Source organism: Pocillopora damicornis, chromosome 7 (assembly GCF_964200805.1).
Source record: "Pocillopora damicornis chromosome 7, jaPocDami1.2, whole genome shotgun sequence".
NCBI lineage: Eukaryota > Metazoa > Cnidaria > Anthozoa > Scleractinia > Pocilloporidae > Pocillopora > Pocillopora damicornis.
This window is the reverse complement of record NC_142676.1, coordinates 24,706,296-24,731,384: the sequence shown is the minus strand read 5'-3', so window position 1 is coordinate 24,731,384 and position 25,089 is coordinate 24,706,296. Positions and strand designations below refer to the sequence as shown.

General features: G+C 36.9%; 6 protein-coding genes across 6 annotated transcripts in view; 3 read left to right on the top strand and 3 right to left on the bottom strand.

Moving 5' to 3' along the window:
* Positions 1-1,802: 1,802 nt before the first annotated feature.
* On the top strand, positions 1,803-4,141 carry LOC113667138 (protein arginine N-methyltransferase 2). The gene has a single exon (XM_027182923.2). The coding sequence runs from the start codon at positions 2,058-2,060 to the stop codon at positions 3,327-3,329; it is 1,272 nt and encodes a 423-aa protein (XP_027038724.2). The 5' UTR covers positions 1,803-2,057; the 3' UTR covers positions 3,330-4,141.
* Positions 3,463-8,390, bottom strand: LOC149043278 (uncharacterized). The gene is made up of 8 exons (XM_089212500.1): positions 7,901-8,390; positions 7,375-7,483; positions 7,022-7,110; positions 6,483-6,726; positions 4,513-4,908; positions 4,177-4,230; positions 3,980-4,046; positions 3,463-3,651 (listed from the first exon to the last, which is right to left on the bottom strand). Exons 1-8 carry the CDS (start codon positions 8,212-8,214, stop codon positions 3,557-3,559), a joined length of 1,368 nt encoding a protein of 455 aa, XP_089068626.1. The 5' UTR covers positions 8,215-8,390; the 3' UTR covers positions 3,463-3,556.
* Positions 8,391-11,521: 3,131 nt separating this feature from the next.
* LOC113667190 (coiled-coil domain-containing protein 97) lies at positions 11,522-15,342 on the top strand. Its single transcript, XM_027182984.2, has 2 exons — positions 11,522-12,212; positions 13,040-15,342. The coding sequence occupies exons 1-2, from the start codon at positions 11,585-11,587 to the stop codon at positions 13,249-13,251; spliced, it is 840 nt and encodes a 279-aa protein (XP_027038785.2). The 5' UTR covers positions 11,522-11,584; the 3' UTR covers positions 13,252-15,342.
* Positions 13,582-18,381, bottom strand: LOC113667191 (deubiquitinase DESI2). Its single transcript, XM_027182985.2, has 7 exons — positions 18,245-18,381; positions 18,028-18,100; positions 16,952-17,045; positions 16,185-16,292; positions 15,920-15,953; positions 15,335-15,491; positions 13,582-14,725 (listed from the first exon to the last, which is right to left on the bottom strand). The coding sequence occupies exons 1-7, from the start codon at positions 18,281-18,283 to the stop codon at positions 14,676-14,678; spliced, it is 555 nt and encodes a 184-aa protein (XP_027038786.2). The 5' UTR covers positions 18,284-18,381; the 3' UTR covers positions 13,582-14,675.
* On the top strand, positions 18,351-19,634 carry LOC113667192 (cytochrome c oxidase assembly protein COX20, mitochondrial). Its single transcript, XM_027182986.2, has 4 exons — positions 18,351-18,494; positions 18,595-18,706; positions 18,826-18,889; positions 19,176-19,634. Exons 1-4 carry the CDS (start codon positions 18,456-18,458, stop codon positions 19,288-19,290), a joined length of 330 nt encoding a protein of 109 aa, XP_027038787.2. The 5' UTR covers positions 18,351-18,455; the 3' UTR covers positions 19,291-19,634.
* The window catches only part of LOC113667208 (HEAT repeat-containing protein 5B), a 21,389-nt gene continuing 15,621 nt past the window's right edge, over positions 19,322-25,089 (bottom strand). The window contains exons 27-33 of the mRNA XM_089212469.1: positions 24,382-24,608; positions 23,791-23,939; positions 23,019-23,206; positions 22,361-22,628; positions 21,663-21,873; positions 20,866-21,079; positions 19,322-20,484 (exon numbers count right to left, since the gene is read on the bottom strand). Coding sequence (XP_089068595.1) covers positions 20,171-20,484; positions 20,866-21,079; positions 21,663-21,873; positions 22,361-22,628; positions 23,019-23,206; positions 23,791-23,939; positions 24,382-24,608 — 1,571 coding nt within the window. The 3' untranslated portion in view covers positions 19,322-20,170. The remainder of the gene's footprint in view (positions 20,485-20,865; positions 21,080-21,662; positions 21,874-22,360; positions 22,629-23,018; positions 23,207-23,790; positions 23,940-24,381; positions 24,609-25,089) is intronic.

The following is a 25,089-nucleotide window of genomic DNA, read 5'->3' as shown; positions in this document are numbered from 1 at the left end:
AATCTGAAACCTGGCAATCCATCAGCTCGCTGAAGAATACATTGTCGGTCAAAGTTTGTCATACAATTTTACATTCGTACTATACAGTTGTCATTTAAAACTTAATGTGTCTCTTTTATCGTATGTGCATTTCTGATAACATTATTTGTTGTTCTTTAAAGATTTGCCCTCATCAAAGGCCACTTCAACTTTTATCTTTTGTAAACAATAAGATTACAGTTTAGCTCCGGGCGGGTAAAACATATAGCAAGGGTAGCAAATAAAAATTGAATCAATAAACATTACTGAAGCATGACATGTTAATAGAAAAAAGCATCCAAGTGGCTCATTTCTTCAAGAACCAAAATTGCTCGTTACCCTTTTAAATATTGATATAATTATCAATGACCTCATTACTGACTGAATTATTGCAAGGCAAATTAATCTTGTCCGAATAGACCGGTTAGCGGGTATAAACATGAAATCTCTGCAACTATCATTTTAAATATTGCAATATTCGTTCACCGCAGAAATCATTGTAAAATTGCGTTTAAGCAAAAAATTAAGTTTCACAATAGCACGAGTGTCTCTCAATGCATGTCGTCGTTTTGGCTGAAGCTAATTATTGTTGACTTCCGGGTTTCCTGTTGTGGTTGTTAAAACATCCTGTCAAACATTACTGGGAACAAAGGCGGCATCCCTTCTTTCAGATTTCAAAATAAAAAAATAAAAAATAAAAAATTCCATTGAGTTCATCAGTACCCTTGTGTATTTGACGTGTAGCAAGCTGAAAATGTTCCTTGTTTATCTCGCTCCAAAGCGGTATGCTTGTAACCACAGCTGATCTTCTCTGTTCAGATTTTGCGGTCCACAGAAGTGGGAAACTCGGGATGGTTTTTTCGTTCCTTTACGGCTAACGGACGATTCATGTGATTTGCTAAACGTTTCGTTGGTGGGAACTTTCCTTATTTTCCTTCCATCTATGGCACAATCTCTCTTTCCTCTTTGTGTTCGCTGTCGTCTTCTTGGAAACAAAAATTGTAGACATCCACTGAGAAACAAGAAAGCTACAATTCCCGGTGCTCTCATAATTACTCAGATTGTTTTTACTCAATAAAACATGCTGCGCAATCGACATAAAACCCTTGTACAGGCAATCATACTTTGTACTAGCCAGTCAACAATGAGCTACAACTTGACTTACGCGTGAATTTGGCCATGCGCCCACATGTGATGTGACAAAGTTTTTCTGTTGACAGCATTACCGCATGATCTAAGTTTAAACTGACACTTATGTTATCCAGGCCGTACGTTATCGGTGCATTATCAACGCGAAATATGATATTCCGCTTTTAACATTGACAGGATTTAAATATACATACAGCACAGGCTTTTCAGTTTATGCTGTAACACGTAGTCAAATAGCTACAAAATTTCCGCCAGGGATGTATCCGTGAAAAGTTCTCCTCAAAAGTCACAGCAGATAGATTAGAGAAACGTGACATTCATGCTACTTAGCTTTGCCAAGGGGCGGTACATATAACGTATCACAATACATTTTAAGTAAGTTGAACAGAAAAACAACACCCCCAAGAAAATATAGGACTATATAAAGAAGAGTTTGAAACATCCAAAATAATATCTTAGTCAGGTATTGTCATTTTAGCATTAATCTTTTGGGAGGTCACAATGACTAAGAGCGCACAGTAGTTGGCGTTAATGATAGGAAGCTGTTTTTCATATTTTCTTTAGATGGATACCCTTTGAACTGTGATAGGGAAGAATCCTCAGAGGGGCTAGCAAGCCGAGAGTGGTCTGGGAATAAGGTCACGCAATGATCATGGCAAGGGCGCCTTCCTCTCGCTAAAACTTTTGCGCTCGCCAATTTCTCGCCACATAATTTTACATTGAGACCTGTCAATGAGCCCTTAGATTTCGCTTTGAAGCCCGCAAGGCAAGAGTAGTTTCATATCTGGAAAAATAAAATTAGAGGAAAAGCTCTCCGAACTGGTTAGCCGTAATGATGACCGCTGGGATTTGTTGATTGGTTCGCTTCATCACCATTCTTCCCGGCCAACATGGCTGCTAACAACGATGTGGATAAGAGAGAAAAACAGTCTCCAAAATTAGTTGTTGCAATGGCTGATTTCGTCGCAGAAGATAACACTCAATTGAACTTCAACGAAGGTGACGAAATGACTATTTTAAGCGAGAGTTCCAGTGTTTGGTGGTGGGCCGAACTAGATGAAATATGTGGATATGTTCCGGTGTCCTATGTGGTACCTGTTTCTGAGTACCTATCTCGGCACACACAGAATCACGATTGGCAGGATGAAGAGTACTTTGGCGCATACGGCAAAGTGAAAATCCACCTTGAGATGTTAAGCGATCATCCAAGAACTCTTGCTTATCGAAACGCCATCCAAAAGCATCGAGATGTTTTCATTGGAAAAACTGTCTTAGATGTTGGATGTGGTTCAGGGATTCTGAGCTTGTTTTGTGCTAAAGATGGAAAGGCAAGTAAAGTTTACGCTGTGGATGGAAGTGTAGATATCGGGGAACTGACCAAAGAACTCGTTGAAAGAAACGATTTACACAAGATAATTACCGTTATCACAGGAAAGATTGAAGAAATTGAGTTACCAGAGAAAGTTGACATTATTATCTCTGAGTGGATGGGTACTTTCCTTGTTTTCGAGTTTATGATCGACACAGTGCTGTATGCACGAGACAGATGGTTAAAGCCTGATGGTGTGATATGGCCTTCAAATGCAAAGTTATTTGTTGTACCTTGTTGTGCAGAAGAAGCTTATAAAGAGAAAGTTACTGCATGGAACAATCAATATGGTTTTGATTTTTCTCCTTTTCTTAACAGAGCTAAGACAGAAGTTCTTAACAGACCTTTGCATAACCATGAGCTTGACCCAAGGGACTGCTTGTCTCAAGGAGCAGTTCTTTTGGATATTGACATGTCCACGTTTGTGAAGGAAAATCTTGAACTGATGTCGGAAAATTTTGAGTTTGTGATTAGTAAGGAAGGTACATTACATGGGCTGTGTTCATGGTTCAGTGTAACTTTTGGAGGGATACCCATCACAGATACATCAGAATGTGTGATACTGTCAACAGCACCTGATCAAGAACAAACTCACTGGAAACAAAATCTTTTTCTACTAGAAGAGCCAGTGACTGTTCATGTTGGTAATTTTATTGAAGGTTCTGCCACCTTGAGGCGAAATCCTAAATATAGACGGCATATGAATGTCACTTTTGAATTTAATATTTTTACTAGTGATTCAAAAGGAGAAATTGTTTATAGCAATAAGAAAAAATATTTTATTTGGAGATAGCAGATTTTAGTATATCTTGAGAGAGTTAAGTATCTCCATGCTATATAAGCCTAATGTAAAAAGAAAAAAAATCCTGAATAACAAAAACTACTTAGTAGCAGATGTTTAAAGCAGATTTTGGACACCAGGACAGTTTTTCAATCAAACACATAAAGGTTTATTAAGTAAAATTCTTCATACAGTTTTCTATTAAAAGAAGAGATAAATTGATACTGTTGACAGTTGTATTAGTAAGGATTGGTAAGGTCTCGCATTAGGTTGGCCAGTCGTTCTGAAGCTTGAACTGTCAGCTTATGTTTTGCTCCCAGCTGAGATCTATAAGCTTGTAAAATAACAAATTCATTTTACAATATTAACCTATGCATTAAGAAAGTAACTTGAAATGTAAAAGTATGTGAAAAAGGTTGTTACTTGTAAGTGTTATGTACACTCAAATCATGCAAAATTTCTAAATCCTTTCTTTTAGCTATGTGACAGGCAAGATTGTACTCTGGAATTGAATTCCAGCCATCCTTAGGGGTATGTGGTCGGGACTAGATGCCAAACCTCTCATTTTACAGATAAAGGGCACAATATGCTGGCATAGAACTTGAATTCTGCATGTTTTTTTGATAATATGTTTTAGTAATATCTGGTAAAATTTCCAGTACCTTGAGCTGTTCTCAGTACAATAGGATAAGCCTCTTCCTGGATACTGATCAATAAAGACCTTGGAAGCTAAAATAATAATATTTCAGTCCGGCATTTGCTACAATACAAAAATCATTTCTTATACATTTAATCACAGGGAATGATACAATTTTTTCCTTTAATTGCTTCCATTTGATCAGTAATCTCCAGCACCTACCTCAGTTTTGATTCGGTCAGCTGCTCTATCCATAAATTCTTGGTGCTTGGCATCCTGAAATAGTAAAAACAATTCAAGAACTTTATCTTGCCTGAAAAAAGAAACATTTAGGACATTACATTTTTACCTTAAACTTATGGCAAGGAGGCCTTATACCACAAGTGGACTGCTGAATGATATTTTTTAAAGACTACAAGGGCTCTGTTGTATATTTTAAAAGGGAATAAGGAAGCTTTTGGCATAGTTTTGTTAACTTCTGATCAGAGAAATACTTTACTTTTTAGGTTATTTAACCAGGTTGAGAGAACTCCTGGTAACCTCGAAGTAAAAGTTTACCTTAGCAATGGTCTCTTGCGTCCTTATCACTTTTCTCGCACTATTTATTTTCCATTTCACTAGAGAAGCTGCCAGCGTACCTAATCCCAACGCACCTTTCTTAGTCTCACCAGGCCCTGCCAACGATGCGGCTATGGAGCTCCTCCTCGATTGTGAGCTTCGTCTCCTCGTTGCCTCGTTGGAACTTCTCGGAGCTGAAAGGGCTTCGGACTGTCCTGAAGTAGACGGGGATTGTGGTACGCCTCCAAGAGAGAAATGTCTCTGGCGAGAGGCACCAGTTTGATGGGCGGGGGCAGAAGATGGTTCCAAAGACTCTGGGGATGATTTACGGCGACTGTCGGTTTGAAGAGGTAAGAATGGAAACTCCAAAAGGGATTCCACTATATCAAAACGTTCCTGGAAGTGGAAAAGAAAACCGAGACTAAGGCTCTGGTTTTTACAGCACAAAACTGTGAATCTGCCTCCAAGTACAGACCTTTCTTAGTCTTCCCAAACTGATTTAAGCGGAAACATAAACTTTCGAGGAAGGGAGGGGAATAGCGGTAACAAAAAATTGTTCTCTAAGAAATTAATTTCTTCAAAAAGTTTAAAAAGTGATTTCCTTTTAGTTTGTCTTGAAACTTCCGTGTCCCAATTCAGCAGAATAAAAAGCCAACAAGATTAAAAAGTGGACTTTTACGACGAAGTCTGTGCGATTATTTTGCGACATATACAGCTAAGTTAACAAATTGTACTTCTTTTCTTCCAAACGAAGTTCATCGAGCTTTTATTTACCAGCGTGGTTTATATATTAGGCTAAATTATATACGCATTGCGATTGGCTCTTAGCCACGCGTGAATACAAAAAGAATACAAAGCGGGGAGAGGAGGAGAAAAATTGCCAGTTGAAATTTAATACACGCATAGCGATTGGTTCTTAGCCGCGCGCAGGAGCCCATTACTGCCGCGCGTGAATACAAAAAGAATACAAAGCGGGGAGTTGAGGAGAAAAATTGTCACTTGAAATTTAATACAAGCATTGCGATTGGCTCTTAGCCGCGCGTGAATACAAAAAGAATACAAAGTGGAGAGAGGAAAAGAAAAATTGTAACTTGAAATTTAATACAAGCATTGCGATTGGCTCTTAGCCGCGCGTGAATACAAAAAGAATACAAAGTGGAGAGAGGAAAAGAAAAATTGTAACTTGAAATTTTATAGACTCATTGCGGATGGTTCTTAGCCGCGCGTGAACACAAAAAGAATACAGAGGGGGGAGAGGAAAAGAAAAATTGTAACTTGAAATTTTATAGACTCATTGCGGATGGTTCTTAGCCGCGCGTGAACACAAAAAGAATACAGAGGGGGGAGAGGAAGAGAAAAATTGTAACTTGAAATTTTATACACTCATTGCGATTAGTTCTTTGCCGCGCGTGAATACAAAAAGAATACAAAGGGGGGAGAGGAAGAGAAAAATTGTAACTTGAAATTTTATACACTCATTGCGATTAGTTCTTTGCCGCGCGTGAACACAAAAAGAATACAGAAGGGGGAGGGGAAGAGAAAAATTGTAACTTGAAATTTTATACACTCATTGCGATTGGTTCTTTGCCGCGCGTGAATACAAAAAGAATACAAAGGGGGGAGAGGAAGAGAAAAATTGTAACTTGAAATTTTATATACTCATTGCGATTGGTTCTTTACCGCGCGTGAACACAAAAAGAATACGAAGGGGGAAGAGGAAGAGGAAGAGGAAGAGGAGAAGATCTTACTTGAAATAATTTAGAAACGAAAGAGATTTTCTACATCTTCCTTGTGATTTTTCGGTAATCAGACGTAAAGATCACAGAAGACGTCAGAAAGCGAAACCACACGTTTGGCGTTTGCTAATTTTTCATTGATCATTATTTTCACGGTAGGGAAATTATCACTATTTAGTTACGACCATTAGAGGTCATAATCTTTGTTATCAAAGAAAGCCCAATAGTTCCTACCCTGCTTTCAGAAGCGTTGTCCTCATTGTCCTCCGGCTCTTTTGAGTTGTCAGCTACTTCTTTTTCAGTTTGTCTATGGGCTGTTTGCTTTAGTATTGTGTCCAGTGTTTCGTTGCTCTCGTTCTGGCTTCCCTCTTTCCTTTTATCTTCTTTTTTGCTCAGTCTCTTTGTTGAACTTGGTTCTGTTACTAGCTGTCTCAAGGGATCGATGAGTTTCTGATTCTTAGCGCTCTCCGCTTTTTGCCTGTTTTACGAATTGCCACTTTATTCAAAATTACAGTTTCCGAAAGGCCGATAACAACTTACAAGCCATCAAATCATGTAGGATAAAGACATTCACAGTCGAATCTTCAGTAGCTTAGCTACGAACACCTTAGAACCAGTCTCTCTCTTTCTACTTTGACCGTTTGTAGGAGAAAGCGTCAAATATTTTAAAATTACCACCACAAACAGCAAAAAATATCGTGAGCAAAACAATTTCATGAGAAAAGGCACAAAAGAGAAGACCTTTTAATTCCTAACTTGTCGATTTTACAAACCTGGTTAAATTAGAGGACAACGAATTTTCAGGCTCTACTCTGGACGCAGCAGGGGTCCTTGTCTGGAAGAGTGTTCCCGTCAAAAGTATCTGAAAGGTTTTTCGTGAATAGCTATTTGGACCGAACTGGTACAGAATAAGAGAACTCAATTATGTATACAGCTGAGGACAACCGAGTTACCGTGTGTCCATTTGAGATTTTAACAGAAGAGATTATTTAATTAAGAGCGAAAGCATTTGATTTCTGTCATAACCCCTTCAACTGAGACAGAGCACTCCTTTCTTTGTACCATCAAACCTCGTCCAGTAATTATTATACGTCTTATTTCTACAAGCATTGAAAATTTACCATACATTTCTGTCCCTGGTCGACGACGAATCAACTCCATTTTTTATTTTTTCGCGTGCGTACTCGGTAATACTGAGATTCGCATCGTTCGGGCGTCGTGAAGATTCTCCCTCACTATGGAAAAAAGTTATGGAAGGAGAGAATATTGAACTCGAAAGGAAAGGTTATAGAGTAATTTATGCTCAAGAGTTAGAATAGAATGTTAAACCAACATGAAATATAGGAATTATTTCCTCTCCACCTTCATCTTCGGTAGAAGATGAAGGTGGGGAGTCAAATCCATGAAATCCATGAAATCAAATCAGTCAAGTTAGTTTATCCGTTTTTTCTAAAGGGGTAATTAAACTCAATGGAGTTTAGCCTATAATAGTTGTTCTGAGTGAAGCTATGTCTATGAAATGTTATCAGCAGTTTCCTCGTCGTTGAAGCCTATACAATCATTCTGTTCCCGTCGACTCGTCTCTGAGCTATTTTGTTTACAACTTTTCCGTTACAGATGATATCGACTTTCATTTGCATAACTTTGCTCACCTATTTTCCTTATTTTGACCAATCTTCCCTAGAAAGACAGGTAAATCTTCGAAAGCTGATTTATTTTCCCTGCAGAGGCCCAAGGTGATGGGCGTGTCCCGGGCCCGGGTGCCATTGACACTAAAGTTTCGAGGTGCAGTGTTTGTTGTGTCAACTTGATTCAGGCTAAAGATGCCAAATGGCAGACTCCCTCTCCTAAGATTATTATTACTTTCTGTGCCTCTCAGAGCGGGTAGAACGTTAGGTTCTTCATTTTCCAGTCTGCTCGAATTGGCACTTGGACCCGTGGATATTTGACGATCGTCTGTAGCCATCTAAAAGCTTTTGCAATCTTTTTACTCTTGAAAGTCCGCTTTGTCTCTGGTAAATTTTTCCTACTACTAATATCTTACGGGAAGGCTATTGTTAGTTCAACTTTATGGTAGATAGGGTACGGGTGTACTTTTGCCCGCTGAGTGTGCCTTTGATGACATATGAATGGCTATTCACTGCGCGTGCTCGCCGCCACACTTTCCTGTTAGCCTCCTCATGGTTGTATCGTGCATCCTTGATGCGCATGACTAGAACGCGGTAGTGAAGCAAATCTTCAATTTCTCTTGATGTTCCATTTTAAAACAACTTTTTCAATTTTTTTTACAGAGTTGGGGATAGTGTGAGTTACTCTTAGCTCTTGCTTTTTTGGCTTGTTTCCGCACAGATATCAGCGTCAAGGAAAAAGTGCCAAAATATTTGTTTAAAACATAATTAAAGTATGTAGCTTACTGGTAGCTGGTCTCTTGCGCGGCAGTTGTTCGGTGTCGCTAAGTGATGTGTCCTCTTGTGATAGAGAACTACTTGCGTGACGCGTGACAATAAATGGAAGGTGAGTATTGTAGTATGCTGTTCGGATTCACGGGAAATAAGAGAGTATTAGTTTCGGTTGCACATTTCTGTTCTGCAACACAACCCTTCGAAAAATATTTTCACTCCATGACCTTCCTTAACCCTGTCTTTAGTGCGTCTCAAAACCCAGTCGTAATTCAATCCTCTTCCCGTTTCATTCTACATTAACATGCACGCAAGCTAATGCAGAGCATATTTGTGATAAAAAGAAACATGTATAATCAAACAGAAGAGAGTAAAGATGAAGTTGATTAGAGCAAGTTTAGCCCATTTCTCCAATTCAATTTTTTATTCAATCGTCGTCTTGTGGAACTTCATCTCTCAAATAATACTGGCTTTGTGCCTTCTGTAACGTATACGTTTCAGTCTTGTCTCGTAGACAAGCATTCGGCATATTATTGTATTGATTTCGATGGGAAAAATGTTAGAATCGTTGGAATAAGAGGTCGAACGAGAGATCGAAATAAATACATGTGAAATCAACACTTTAATGTACATCATATTTTTCAATCAAGTGATCGGAGCTAAAAACAGGAAAATACGAGGAAGTGAAATCTAAGCTTGGCTTACACGCCAGGACGTGTCGGTAAACAACATCCCAAATAATGCAAGTGTAATTTCACTTGATTTTTACATCACCCGAATTTTAAATTTATCGCCTACTCTATGACAGAACTCTGCGAGTCACGGGAATACCCTGGGAGAACGCTGGTATCAAAACAACCATAATAGATATTTTTAGGGTATTCCTTCAGCAGCCGCCGAGGCATTGTAACTCTATAGATCAGAGGCAAATAGGATGCAGTCTTGGAATGGAAAGAATGCGAATTAAACTGGAAAAAAAAAAAAAAGAAAAAAAAAGAGCTGAACCTGAGCACATTTTCACCCATTAATCAAACTGTTGCTCAAAAAATCGCAAGTTCATGCCCTTCGCTCGACATTTTCAGGTAACCTCCTGTAAATTTTGTTTTTGCTGTGTAAGCGAGTAATCCACGCACATGACAGGCCGGGAATAATAGCACGACATGTGTACCTCTTGTCACAAGACTGTCACGGAGTTCCCGCGAAGGAAAGTGTTAAATTTAGCGTAAAAAAAATTTTCATATCGGGGGAGGTGTAGCGAGGGTTTTATTTCAAGGCAGGAAAATTGCCATTATAAAAAAAAATCAAAGATTCCATACATCAAAAACAACTTGTTATTAAGGTATTCACGAATAAGGCAATGTTCATTTTTGGTATTTTAATCGTGCGACTCGTCAATTTTCTTTTTGTCAGAATGATACTTACTGTACCCTACATAGAAGTAATTTTGTTATGACGTCATGGCGTCGCATTCTTATTGTTATGGTACAAAGGTCGGTATAGTTACCATTCAAATAGGCAGACGAATTCATTAGCAATTCAGTCGTCCCCGCATTAATTCTAGACGTAAGAGATGTCTCTTCTTGGTAAAATTCTGGTCGCTTTTCTCTTCCTTATCGGAGGCTGTTTTCCAATTGTGATCCGGAAAAAGAAAATGAGATGCCAGAGGAATGGAAGGAGTTGTTCTTGCACAGATTATCAAACATCTAGTCGAGAATCGATCGACTCTATCGACAGTATGTCCGTTGAAGAGCCAAGCACATGGCAAAGGCCAGCCAAAGGGAAGAAACGAACGAGGACCATCTCAGGAGCTTCGAACTTTTCTGGTACATCTACGTTCTCAACACTGAGTGAGAAAGACAGGATGTGGCTCCAAGCTTTTCGCTTTGCGGGAAGATAAAGTTCGTGACGAACTACCTCAGCTGTGAAAGCGCTCCATTGTTTACGTTTCGATTTTACAAATGTGAAAGGACAGAAGCATTTGACGAATCGATAGACCGTCCGATGTTGATCGCCTTCGCTGGCAAAAGACTTTGATATTACTAGAACTCTTAAATCGTATATTTGGTTTAGTTAAGAAGTTAACATAGTCTATGTATAAATTTTCAAAGTTGTTCGTTTTTTGAAATGATCGAAGAAGTGTAAATGTTGTAAACATGTCGTTACTAAAGGAATTATTGAATATGGACGCGCTCTTTCTGGAGTGATTGTTTTTTTTTTATTTAAATGTTAAAATATATTTTTGGTGTCCGTTGAAAAAGTCGATGATTTTATGTAGATTTTAGAACATTGTCATGTAGCTAGAGAGCGTAGTTATTTTGAATACGAACTCTTTCAGGAGAGAAACGTTGTACGTAGGTGGTGCCCACCAAAGGCTGAATATTGATTTTTTTCTTCGATTCCTTATGATAGTTCTAAATTTAAAATATAAAATTCGATGCAAACTATTTGAATTTTTGAATTATGTTGTAAATTTTGTACATATCGTTAAAATTTTTGTCCAAAGGAAGTCATATTGTTTCGATGAATATAATAAAGTATAAGTTGACATGTTGAAGATGAATGTACGATCGTTTATTTATACGTGGTGAGCCTAATTCGCATGTGAAACTTTTACTAAGCTTAAATCGGACCTAAAGTCCGATCGTTTGGCTGAATACCCGCCCTTTGATTCTTCCCTGACCTATTCTGAATTCTCTTCGGTCCGTTTGATGACCTTGAAGGACAAGAATTCCGAGCCAAATTCCATGGAATTCCAGTTTCAATTTGTGTTTATACCGGTTACGCCACGATCCCGTGTGTATCATGTGACAGAAAACGATATTATTTATTGATCAATGAAAATTTCCCGCGTTTCGGTTTCGTTTCGGTTGACTTCCTGTCTAACCTGTCAAACACGGCGGGATTCTATGAACGAGCGAGGCCTGGAGTCAAAACAATATGGCGACATGTGCTCAAGAAGAAAACATCACAGATACACACGAGCAAAACGTGAAACACATGCTTTCTCGCATTGCAAGCACTGATGCTGTTGTAAAAAGTCAGCAGAGAGGCGAACCAGAATTAGCTGTGGATGAGAAAATTGCTATTTTACACGAGCTTTACGATAAAAAACCAGCTTCTTTTCTTATGCGATTTGGAAGATATCTTTCCGAAAAAGACCTAGGAAATTTCGAACATTTAAGGGGAGAATATGAGATAGATTTTCGTCTTAAAGAAGTAAAAAATATCCTTGATGGTAAGAAGAAGAAAACAGGGATACGTAACAGACGATATGAATGTTTACAGCGATTAATGAAAGACACGGATTTCTTCAGCGAAGAGCAGATGAGAAAAAGGTCTCCTCTTCTTTACGAACAGTATATAGGTCAGTATCTTACTGCAGAGGAAAAACTTGACCGGGACAGAGCTGAAATTGGAGACGATCTGTGCCTGTCACAAGTGATCATGAATAGACAAGAGAAGGAAATGAACGATTGGTATCTCAATTATCAGAGAGATCAAGAGGCTTGTCTAGAAGAAGAAGAGGAAGAATCAGATATGGAGAGTGACAACTCAATCGATAAAGGTGATTATTTAATTTAGTCACCTTCTCCATTGTAATATACACCCTACATTGAAGAGGTGTGGCATAGGGCCTGTTTAAATATTTTTTCAAGTAAACCAACATAATTTTGAACCCTTCAGATTAAAAAATTAATAATAAAAGTGATGACAACAAAAATTTTGGGTATCAGAATCTGGCCTTCTTCAGGTGTGTGTGGAGGGGGGAGGGGGGTGGTTAAAAGAAATGGAATGTTCCATTCACCTGCATACAGGGTTCACTTCAGTTAGGAGATGTCCTTTGATACCACGCCAAAATCCTAGATATTAGATCATAGGAAGTGTATGGGAAACAACATAGAGAATTGATGTTTAGTTCTTAGGAATAAAGGGTTAGGTTGAGGAAATTGTTTGGATATAGCATGAAATTCTCACAGCACACCAACAAAAATTTTATTTAACTATGTTGTGTAGCTCTCTGGGTGAGAGTTATGCTGAAAAAATGATTGTCCAATTGTGACTAATGTTTTGACAACTTGAGCAAAAGTCTTCATCAGGGCCCAGTTGTTCAAAGGCTGATTAGTGCTAGCACAGGATTAAATTTTAATGCAGGTTTCTATATTTCTTTTTTCCAAAGTCTTTTAGAGAAAACTTTCCCTATTCTTTTTAGAACATCCAATGATCAAATTGCGAGCAAAAAGATTTCAACTGAATTTTCTTTTGCTAACGATGGGTTATCTTAACCCAGATTTGAACAACCTGGGCCATATTATAATTTCTAGTAGACAATCAGCTGTGTTATGATGATCGTCAGTCTCTAGTCATTTCTGTAAACACCTTTAATTCTTACAGTGGAACCTGGGAGTCCAATCAAGGGATGCCCTACTAAGGAAGAAAAACTTATGCTCCATGAAGAATTTCTTAGTGCAATGCAAGACAAATTCATGAGAGGTGAAGAGGAAGAGTTTGACTATAGTTCAGTTGACGTAAATGATGAGTATGATGATCTGACCATACGAGGAAGAGATGAAGAAGAACAGTACTTTGACAGTGAAGACATGTAAGTGTCTCACCTTTTTAAATCTATCAGCTGTATACTGAACATGAAAACTTGACCCATGAGTTACCCATGGGAGGCATGGTGGTCTAATTATCAGTGCACAGGATCCTACATCAAAAGGTTCAAGGCCTGATGATTAGTATATAGGATTCTACATCAAAAGGTTCAAGGCATAATGATCAGTGCACAGGATTCCACATCAAAAGGTTCAAGGCTTAATGATCAGTGCACAGGATTCCACATCGAAAGGTTCAAGGTTGGCAGTGTTGATGGCTATTGAATCTTTGGGGTCAGTGAAAGAGAAACTTAATAGAAAAGCAGACACTACCAGAATATCTCTATTATTTTCATGTGGATTTATTTGTTTCTTCCTGTTGATTATTTATTATGAATTTAGAATTCATCACCCTTAAATAACCAACCATGAAGCATGGACAATTTTTAAAAAAGCAGAAATAAATAATCATTGTACATCTAGGAGCTGTCTCCGTCCCCTATGTGACTTTATCATTTTAAAATTTACTTCACATAAATGGCCACATTATGTATCATGATGACAAAAAAAAAGAAACAAAACAAAGATTTTGTGAGAAATTTACTCAGACACAAAATCATTCAAATAAAAGAAGATAAGTCACAAAAAGGACTAATTATTATTGTCAAAAGGTACAATAAGTCGATATTGACGTGGACTTCATTGTAATATGAAAAACATAGACTATGATAATGACTTCCACTTAGATTATCTAGAAATTCAATTACTACAACATTTTCTAGAAATTCAATTACTACAACATTATTTAGAAATTCAATTACTACAACAGACAATAGTCATCCTCAGGACTACTCACAACGAGGCCATCAAGCTTTACCAACTATTATTACTGTACTTACAGTATGATTTGACCCAAGTTTTATGTTGTTGTTAAGAGTAATTCTCCAAAGATCAAAGAAATAACTGACATTTTTCCTTTGGAAAAGGGAAAATAACAAGAAGAAAAAAGAAAAACCTCATTACAAATGAGTAAAATAGAAAAAAAAATGTGGAAAATATCCTGAAAAATACCTTTCTAGAGGAAGTCATCATCTAACAAAAGAAATTTGTAGAAAATGAAATTCCTATTTATATTGTGTTTTTCTGAAATGGTTTGTTTCAGCCACATTATCACCATTCCTGTTCTAGCAAATATTGTCACCAGTTTTGAAATTCAGGTTTGAATACATGAATGTCTTGAAAGAAATACTGTTAACTTTATTTTAATTCAGTTACATGTGAGTGTGACATGCCTATTTTTCCTTTGTTTTGTTTGGAACTACTTTCCCTCATAGCCTTTGCTGGTTCCTGTCATAAGGAACAATAATAGCTAACTAGTTTAATTCCTGGTGTATTTGTAAGAAAATCCTTCAGGATGTTTGTGGTGCCACTAGTCAGCTATGCTTGGACTTGCGTTGACCATCTTCATCAAATGTTGATAAATCTAGGGGAAAAAAAATTGTTTATTATAATATGTAACTCTGACAGTAAATGGCGTGTGACAAATCAGTATTCTAAGCTTTTTAACCATCCTAAACTACGCATCTTGGTTTTATAGGGTTTCACTGATAAATTTCTTGTCTAAATCAAATAATATCATTATTCAACACTGGAATGATGCTGAATTTAAAAAAAAGTATGCCACCTACCAATTGCAACAAATTATTGTTCCTTTTTTGTTACTGCATAATGTTTGAAAGCTTAACCCTTAAACTCCCATACGTGACCAAGACAGTTCTAATTTCTCCTTACAATAATCAGATAAGCAATGAGAATAAAGAAAAATATAAATTTGGAGATAATTGGTTAATCCAACACTAAATTCTCAGAACTAACATTATAAGAATTGTGTAGTTGACAGTAAGGAGAATTACAAATTTGATCTGGAAGGAAGGGTGTAGATACAACTACACGTGAGGGAAGTATTATTTATAGCATGACACATTTTGATGTCAATACATATTGAACAACCATTATTTTGCAGATTGTGAAATGAGCTTTTAAGAAAAGGAAAAGAAAGAAAAATGAGTTGTGTAATAAAATAAATTGTTACCATCAAAAGGGCGTGATTCATAGCCAGGGCTTCCAACTGGAGAATAAGGTTCAGGACGTATCCACTCTTTTGGAAGACATTTAAGGAGAAACGGCAAATATGAACCAACAGATGCTAATCTGTTCACCCAACCCGGAATTGATTTGTTACACAAAGCCTGTAATCAATAACACCACATCTTTATGACAAGCTGAGCACATTGGGTATATTTCACAAAATTTAATGAACATGACTCCTTGAGTGGTTCCACTGTTTTATTGAAAATTTTTACCAAAAAATTCCCTAGCAGAGTGTCATTTATAGCCATGTGTACCACCCAGAAAGATTCTAAATGCAAGACAGAAAGAGAGAGAAAGGGCAGCAGTCATACATGATATCTTGCTTATTGACTGGATAAGGCAAAGCTGAAATGTAAAAATTTGTGACACTTCACGGTCTGTTACTTATGATCGACCCACATCAAGTTGATAATCTTCACAGCAGTTTACTTTCAGCATTGACTAAGAAAGCAGTCTGGTTGTAAGGACACAATGTACTACCAGAAATACTATTTTTGTCATACTTTGATAAAGAGACTTTTCTCACCTGACAAAATTCTGAAGTAAAATGATTACAATTTCTGGAACAGAAATCAACCATAATCATAATTAAAAGACATTATAGAAAATCAATTAAAAAGAACTTAATTTCTGATTAAAATCTTATTTATTTTAAGTAAAAGTTCAGTTACTGTTCCAATAACAGAAACCAAAAATTAACTTTAGCAAGTTACACTGCATTAAATTCTTATCTCCAAACAAATTCTTTCAAAACTGTAGTCAACCACTGGAAGAAGACAGCCTCTTCATACTTGTCTATGAGATGGTACGAACGTCCTTGGTATGTGTTTCCCATTCTTTTCAAGAGAGCCTCTACTTCACTTGGTAAAAGTTTTGTTGTTCCAATTTTTATAGTTTCCCTTGAATAAAAGATTAAATAGGTAAAGAATTACTCAATATATGTTTATGTGAACCAGAAGAGGGAAAAGTTTGCTGAGAAAACAATTGACCCTTTAAGTCCCCTCTAGCTGCAACTCATTTCCTTGTGAATTAGTGATGAGAATTTGGCATTGGATCAAGATAACAACTTCCGCCTCATTAGTTTGAGTATTTTTATTACGTGTGTGCAGGTTAATGTATGGATATTATAGGGAGAAGTTACATGCTAATCACTTTTGGGAGTTGAAGGGTTAACAAACAGATTCCATGTTACTGTGTGTCTGTTGAGTAATAGTTCACAGATGACATAAAAATGTGGTAAGAATAAAAAAAGTGGTCCACAAGGCCTGGCTGATTGTGCCTCTGATGTTCTTACCACATTTGCCTTCTTCTCTGATCTATTTGTTTTATATATTAAAGAAGCAGCAAGTTGTTAATGGTGAGGTCATCTGTATATCTCTCCTCCAATAGACCATAAGTAAGAACTGATAAAAATGCATGTCTAATTCTGCTAAATATAATATACTGAAAACAGAAGAATGTTAATATAACTGTTTTACTGGGTTTTCAGAATGTGGTTGAGGGCATGGTTGTCTATTAAAACTAAAAGATGCATTCAATGGGCATTGGAAACACTAACCTGAACTTAAATTCCTCTCCTAAAACTTCAGGTGAGTTGGGATTCATTTCAAATATTCCTGAAAAGTTGTAAGGGTGTCCTCCAAATGCATATTCTAGAAGAAGAGAATAAATTGACAAAAGATACAGGATAGGTAATTTCATTGTTGTCTATAAAAGATAAACAAAACAATAATGGACTTTTTGCTATTAGTAAACACTGCTATTTAACTCCCAAGAACTGATTGTTTATTCTCCCTTCTGGCTGCTACATGTTTCTTTGCAAATTAGTTACAAGAATTTTGAGTTAGATCAAGATAACTTCTACTTGATAAGTTTGAGTATTCTCATTACCTGTTTGCTGGATAGTTAGAGGATATTATAGGGAGAATTATTATGTTAATCACTTCTGCATGCCATTCTGATCACCAACTTACTGAAGTTCTTTAACTTTAATTGCATTTTATTTTCCTTTGGTAAGACGGAAAGGATCAGTAAAACAATTATACATCATTGTCCATCACATTTTATACATTTTTTTTCTAACAGCATGTTACTGCACACGATATGACTGCCAACATAACAACATCAAGGGTAGTGTTTCTTTTCGTGTATACCTTACGAAAATGTATAAGAAAGTGTGCCTCAGTTGAACTAATGAATTGCATGCAAAGAATGTCAAACAATACTATATGGCCTGAGGATAACATTTAAAGATATTCGTTGTGAGAAAACAAATGACATAGCGATATGAGTCATTATTACGTGAGAGAAATTAAATATTATGAAATATAGATTAAAAAGATAACTAAACAAACGAGTAAATAAATAAATAAATTAAATAAACAATCGTAATTCTTGAAACTTCTAATTACCTGTCGTAAATCTTACAAGCATTGAGATCCGTGGGTAAATGTCTCAGTCTTTGATATTAATTTATTCTATACGCGCCTTTTCATTTTATTGTCTAGGACTCAGTGAAATAATATCAATAATGACAAAAAAACAAGGAAAAAACGAAGAGTAGCTAAACTACGAATTTTTAAGGAGACTTTTGTTATACTAGCTTCTCAATTCAATTAAGCCAAGAGTTATTACCTTTCCCGTGTACAACTACTCCTGAATGGAACACACCAAGACCAACAGGGAAAGTGTATTGGTTTATCCAGTACTACAAAGAAGAAACAATAAGAACTATAAGATTCTTCTTCTTAAACACTGTCGGAAGATGCTTAATGACTTCTATTACATCTGTTTCCCCTCACGAAATATTTTCAACTTGATCTCTCAGTGATAATAATCTGACTTTACCCACCATGTCGTAGACGTTTATCACTACCGGGTAGCCGGACATTTTTGTATTAGATCTACGGCTTGCCGGCACGATTAAGGGAATTTCTTTACTGTACAGCACTATTGTCAAACATCTGGAAGCATCTTGAAAAACATCCTCCGAGGCTGTCAACCACTACAAATTATTTACTCATGATATCGACTGCTGACCGATTTATTGCATAACAAACAAAATGGCGGATGATGTGTTTGACTCCGCTACCACTAAAAAGGTTTGTATACGTCACAATTTGACGAGAAATGCGTTGCTTGACAAAAAAAAAAATGTTTATGGTTTATTAGTTAATTATCCTATGTTGTTCCTGTTTTCAGTACAATTGGAATTTTAAAAAATTTATCGAGCGCACGCCTTGTGCTCGGGAGTCGCTCTTGTATGGTATCGGTGCTGGCATGATAGCTGGTTTTGGTTGCTTTATGAAGACAAGTGAGTTGACCCAACATTTTATTGATAGCTTCATATTTTTTAATAAAATTTGGCTAGTCTCCCATAAGAAATGATTGTGAAAATCTCTATTGCCTGGTGTTGGTTTGTTGTAATTGCAGTGCACGTTTTCAAGTCCTGTCGATTTGCAGTTGGTGGCTTTGCCTTGATCTCTTTTGGAAGCTGGTAATGTGCTTATTGTCATACTTTCACAGAGTCAAGCACTTCAAATTTTTATAATAATTTTAAAATTTATTTTGGCGATCCTAACCCGCAAACTTGCGCTGATCATGGAGGAAGGGGCAGGTTCAACCATTATCTTGTTACACACATAGAGGATAATTATGAACATTCTCCCGCTGGAGATTTGTTGTTGGGTTGAAAAAAACTTCAGATGATATATAGCCATTGTTACTCAAGACGGTTAAAGTATTTTCCCTTAAAATGTATTGACTCGTCTTCTGATATTTAGGGAGGTATGCAGGTACATCAAACAAAAAGAGAAAGAAGCAATCAAACAACATGTGGACATGTTAAATAAGTACAGAGAACAAAGGAGAGAAGAAGAGGAGGGTAGTGAAGAATGAGCACTGAAAGAAATTAAATGTAACTGAACCCTTTTGGTCATAAAAGTTTTATTTTCAGCTTTCCTGTGTCCAGTATGTTGATTTAAGTTCAATTTAGCTGTTTGATGTCAAAGCACTCTAGACAATCATAAGATTTTTTAATTTGAATGTAAACAAAGAGGATCCATCTGTTGCCAAGATTCTTTAGTTACAACATGTCAATTAGTTCACAGGGCTTCTTGGGTGTGTAAGTTTCATGTTAGAACTCAAATTTTACTTATGCGTGAACTAAAATTGCAGTTGTTTATGGTTATATCATATCTCTAAAATCTTTGTACAAAATAAAATTAAATGATTGTATTTGATTTGTTATAGCTGAACTATTGATCAATTGTCATTCAGTAAGCTTGATACAGCAGCACATACTACAATTTTAATTGAGTGAGGTGTAATGGAAGCTTAAGAAGCACATTTTGTTATTTAAAATTGAGTATTTGTCATAGGCCAGCTCCTTTTCCAGTGATGGGATTTCATTTGACATGATGGGCTTTCACATTTGACGTTTGGAGACACAGCTCTTGAGATTTTGTTGCCATTGGTAACACTGAATATGAAAGAGATCTTCATAGTAATGAACACTACTTGAGCAGTGAATCCCGAATCCTGGGATCCTGTACAGGCCTGAATTATTTTTTTCAGGCCTTATTTTCACTGCTGTGCAAGAAGTGTTCATTACTGCGAAAATCTCTTTCATATTCATGCCTTTATCCGTAGTTCAAATATATGACTTTCATATATTCACAGTCATTTATTGGTAACATTGTTATTTTATAGTCAAACTCCCAGCACAAAACTTTTTCTGTGCCTCACTCAACTGATAATTATAGGAAGAACAAGTCAGCTATTTGAAGTTACTGAAGTCCATACGTAGCTTGATGGATGGCTGTGCTGGTGCCACTTTGGCCTGGACAGCTGGTTGCTTTGGTTTGGCTGATGCCTGATTAGCTCTGACTGCACTTTCTAAACGTGACTTTAGTTCAGGCTGTGAACTCATGATGCTACGGAAAGGCCCAGGGTATTTGGGTCCAATTTTCATAAGTTTCTGCAGAGCCTGATCATGGAGGTTCCTGGTTATCTTCCCTCCTTTTGGGAGGTTAGCACTGTCTGACAGCAATGATATAAGGATTGGTACAAGCAATCCTAGCATATGCACCTCTGAAACAAACACAAAATGAAAACAGAATGTTGTAAGCCAGTATAAGTTCCACAAATGCTCTCAATCCTATAAATAACTTCAGATCAGTTATAGGTTTACCAATCTATTCTCTTTGGTATGTGAAGATTGCTTCCTCCCGGTGAAAATTCACTTATGGATTCCAAAACAGAATTCAGTGCATGAAAGCAGGGAATGTGTGATGCCCAATGAGCACAAGAACATAGACCTCAAGAAGAAATGAGTTTCCTAAGCAATTACTAGAAGTATGACTTCACTGCTAAAAGAATTCTCTAAGCATTTAAAATGACTTGACTCAATGTGATGCAAGAAATCCCTTTGAGGGCGTATGTAAAGTTGAAATAAAGGCCTGAGGCTCTTACTTAAATGGTCATCTGTCCGTTCCACCAAATTCTCCAGGATCTTGATGGCAGCTAAAGTGATTGTCACCTGTTCCTCGCTGCTTGGCTTGTTAACACACATGTCATTCAAAATCATCACAATGTGAGGAGCTAAAGCATTGATGAAAGGATAGGCAACACTACGCTCTCTACACTGGAAGACAGACTCCAATGTCTGTAGAGCCTTGAGCTGAATCTGAATTAAAGGGGAAAGATATTATCAAAGAAAGTTCAATTTTTATTTATTGTAAATTTATTTTCAGTTTCAAACTTCCATATGTTGTTACTCTCTCAACTAAAGGTATAAAGATGATATTTAAGTGTCAATCAATTCAAAGCTTCAACCTTTCTCACCCCCCCCCCCCCCCTGGAGCAAACCCCTGAAGTTTTGAAGATTGGTGCCCCACCCAAAATGCCCCACCCATCTTTTTTGTAAGATGACCATGACTTTCAACACATCGACCAGTAGACATTTTTAACCTTTTCTTCTTAACCATTTGATCACAGAAGTGAACTTTTTTTCCTAAAACACCTCATAGTTTCAGATGTAATAGTTGTCTTCTGCTGGAAAGACTTGTCACTTTCAGCCAGGCAACATTCAAATTCCCCACCCTCCCCCCTCCCTTCCTCAGCCACAGAAGACAGTCAGGGTTTTGGATTGATTGGTGCTTTAAGATGATGACAATAGCAATGATAGAACTGTTATCAATATTCTAGAGCAGAAGGCACATTGCTGACATTAACTTTACACCACTTAAATAAGGAGCAACACGACACACCTGCATTGTTGATTTAAGGCACCTGGTAAATAATTTAATACACTGTTGCTGTAAGTCTGATGCCAACACCACTTCTTTTGGTGCTGAGAGAATGAAGATGGCCAATGCAAGCATCACCACAGAGTCATCCATTGCAGGTGATTCTGATACTGCACCAAAAGCTGCAAACTCCTCATTAGCTTTGGAATCTGACAAAACTGTGGCTAAAGCACTGTGATCAAAAGAAACAAAATTAAAGAAGATTCAAATATGTCATCAACGATACAATGAATACCATTGCCAAGGCTGCTGAAGAATCTACTGACATGTTTTGTTTCCCATATCAAGTTTTTTCTCTCAGGTTACCCTTTAACTTCAGAAGTGATTTACATGACACTTCTCCGTGTGATTTCAACACATTATTTTGCAAAACCGTAATGAGAGCAAACAAGCTTATCAGCCTGAGATGTTATCTAGATATAACACCAAATTCTCCTGTCTTATTTACAAGGAAGTACATGGAAGTCAGAAGGGAGAAATACTTATTGGATCTTGGAAAGAAATAGAGATCTATAACAGCTCTGGTTTGTAACAATTGGAAAAAAATGGGGTGTAACAAAAAAATTGAAACAAAACATACTGAGCTGAAAACTTGTGGCTAACAAAACAAGAAAATTAGAATCTGTCCTTCCTCAAGTCTGCAAATAAATAATTTAAACCTTTGAAGCAAGTCAATCCAGTCCTTGGAACATTTAGGATGCTGTGTGAATGCAGATGTGGTAAGCTGTTTTAAAGCCTGTAATGCTGCTGAAACTGTTTTCTGTGAGGTGGAGTCTTGGATTGAGGCCACCTCACGCAGGGCACAGGTCAAAAGGTAAAGTACACTTGGTAGAACATTAACAGAAGCCTCTGGTGTACAAAGGCCAGGGACACATGGGAGGATTGAAAGTGCTTCAGATATAAGTTTGGAGCTCTCCTCTGTTAATGCTAAAAGCAAAGTAATACATGATTCATTTACTTTGTATTCATAGAACAGAATTATACATTTGAAAAATTTGAATCTCCTTTGTAAAGTAATGGTAGACATATAATGGCCACAGCCTTTTGCCCATGCACATTTCTAATTTCATGCAATCAGATCTTGGGCACTATCAGTTTAATCTAGGATGCATAGGGGCAAGGGGCTGGGGGGAGAAGAGAAAACAGATTGAAGAAAAAGTGGTAAAGTTTGTCACATTTTTGACTGTAATTATAGACTATGACCCACACTTGCTGATAGTTCACCTGCTTAGGAATTCAGATCTTTCTCTGTCCACAGTTTATAACAAATGAATGAATATTTATCATCAATATCAATGCTTTCTTGAGAAAACTCACATCTAAACCCTGAGCCAATAGACACCAACATAACTGGCTGCTGGCTGGATGCAGCAGATGAAGGGAGAAGGTTTGGAAGCTGTTTTGTGAGGATGCACATACAAATCTCCATCACACCAAACACTAAGGATCTTCCAGGCGTTAAGTCATCCTCTCCCTCTGCATCTATACTTGAGCTGCTCTCAGAACTGAGGATGGAAAAAAAAGTGACCACATCAATTAGTACATTTCTCTTACTAACTCAATACCATTTACCTCTGTACTTCAAATCTCAATATTTTGACGTGTAACTACAAAAAATGAGATCTATTGGGAATGATGCCCTAAAGTAAAGTTTTTCTCTTACAAACTGAATACTGGACCATACAGTTGAACCATTTTCCCCTCAGAGGCTTGCTCAGTGTCCAGTCTAAATGTCTTTCGATCTTAGCATTGGGTCAGAATTTAGCAATTGTTCACCCCTCCTGTTTATTTTTCTCTTTTTTTTTTTTTTCATTTTCGTTAAGCAATTTTTTTTTCTGAGGGGTCAATGGCTCTTTTAAAAATTATCCTTTGGCACTTGATTCACTAACAATGTATCACATGACATTTTGTGTGTTTTAAATTTCAACATATAAAAATGTAACCTTTGCCTTACAAATGTGAAAGTGATTGACCCTACTAATACTTATCACAAGCAACAAAATGAACTGTAAATAATATTAATTCTGTTTTATTTTATGAGCATATTATTTTGATTTAACTTTGGGGTAACCACTCTAGTTAATATTACTTTGCAGCTGCAGCCTTTTTTCCTTCTAATGATTCTTGAGCAGCTTTAACAATCTGTCTGGCAACTCTCATGGCAGCCAAGTGGATATCATGAGAGTCCCTTGTGAGCAGTACTCTGTGTAACACACTTAACATTTCAACACCGAGGATCTGAAGAAGAAAATCAAGATTAATAAATATGCTTGGTTTAATTGGGGGAGAGAAAAGAAATGATGAGGAAAACAAATTCAAACTATCATCTAATTCAAACAAAATTGTCAGTTCAGGAAAAATTTGAAATGTCCCTAGAAAAAAATATTAGTGATATGATTTCAAATCATTATGTTGTTCCATAACTCATACCAACTAGAAATTCCAAAGAGGGTGGGGGGGGGGGGGAATGAGAAGGGAAGAGAGGGGAGGGCTGTGAAGTTAGGCAATAAAGGTAAACAGAATTAACTTGGGGTTAGGAGAGTGGAGTTAAATGAGAAGGTCCATGAGGTAAGAGGTAAGGATACTTTCTGAAACATTGCCTTAGTTTGAAAACCCCCACACAGTATAGTTAAGTACTATGGTTCCCTTTGACATGTGGAAGATAGATTCAAGATATTACTTGTTCATTTCCTATGAGAGTGCGTGGCCACTTAGAATCCAGTAAGCTGTAGAATGCATTTAGACAAGCAGACACAGTACTGTTGGGTTGTGTTGCTCTGGATGAACACAAGGATTCCATGCAAATTCCAACCAGTAAATGAAAGTAGTCTGCGTTGATATCTGTTGGTGTCTTAGCAGGTGTCACCATATCAACAGAGCTTGTGTTTAGAGGCTCAGTTGGTATTCCTAATTAAAAAAAAACAATAACGATAAAAATAATAATAATAATAATGATTACAATAATAATAATAATAATAATAATAATAATAAAACCTACATTTTTTTTCGTTCATGTAACAGTCATTAGCACTACAATTTAGCTCCAAAGTAATTAGTTTTTCAAGGCGGTGACTAATTACATAATGTGGGATTATGTGAACCAATAAGGCACTGATAAATTTTGTGGATGGGAGATTACATATTCAGTTTTTTACACAATTCATAGACCATTTGCTTATTTCTCTATTGGTTTATTTCTTTAATAAGTTATGACCAAATGGTTTGTGTCTTTGTGATCTGAATCCTGTGTTAAATTTCACTCTAAAAGTTGTCACATTAACATCAAATCATTCTAAATAAATATTGTCTCCAGTTAGGGACTGCATTGCTGATAGATATGGCTGTGTCAATATTATTATAGCCAGGCAGCGTTCATTAGAATGGGGAC

Excerpts from the sequence above, each read along its gene's own strand:
- LOC113667191 (XM_027182985.2), bottom strand. The coding sequence starts at position 18,283 with ATGTCCGGCTACCCGGTAGTGATAAACGTCTACGACATG. Across the intron at positions 15,954-16,184 it reads TCGTACCATCTCATAGACAA|AAATTGTAATCATTTTACTT; the intron begins GTATGAAGAGGC and ends TTTCTGTTCCAG. Across the intron at positions 14,726-15,334 it reads TGAATCACGCCCTTTTGATG|ATTTATCAACATTTGATGAA; the intron begins GTAACAATTTAT and ends TTTTTCCCCTAG.
- LOC113667192 (XM_027182986.2), top strand. The coding sequence starts at position 18,456 with ATGGCGGATGATGTGTTTGACTCCGCTACCACTAAAAAG. Across the intron at positions 18,495-18,594 it reads ACTCCGCTACCACTAAAAAG|TACAATTGGAATTTTAAAAA; the intron begins GTTTGTATACGT and ends TCCTGTTTTCAG. Across the intron at positions 18,890-19,175 it reads TTGATCTCTTTTGGAAGCTG|GGAGGTATGCAGGTACATCA; the intron begins GTAATGTGCTTA and ends TCTGATATTTAG.
- LOC113667190 (XM_027182984.2), top strand. The coding sequence starts at position 11,585 with ATGGCGACATGTGCTCAAGAAGAAAACATCACAGATACACACGAGCAA. Across the intron at positions 12,213-13,039 it reads TGACAACTCAATCGATAAAG|TGGAACCTGGGAGTCCAATC; the intron begins GTGATTATTTAA and ends TAATTCTTACAG.
- LOC149043278 (XM_089212500.1), bottom strand. The coding sequence starts at position 8,214 with ATGGCTACAGACGATCGTCAAATATCCACGGGTCCAAGTGCCAATTCG. Across the intron at positions 7,111-7,374 it reads CGTCGACCAGGGACAGAAAT|ATACTTTTGACGGGAACACT; the intron begins GTATGGTAAATT and ends AAAACCTTTCAG. Across the intron at positions 6,727-7,021 it reads TTGTCCTCTAATTTAACCAG|GCAAAAAGCGGAGAGCGCTA; the intron begins GTTTGTAAAATC and ends TTCGTAAAACAG.
- LOC113667138 (XM_027182923.2), top strand. The coding sequence starts at position 2,058 with ATGGCTGCTAACAACGATGTGGATAAGAGAGAAAAACAGTCTCCAAAA.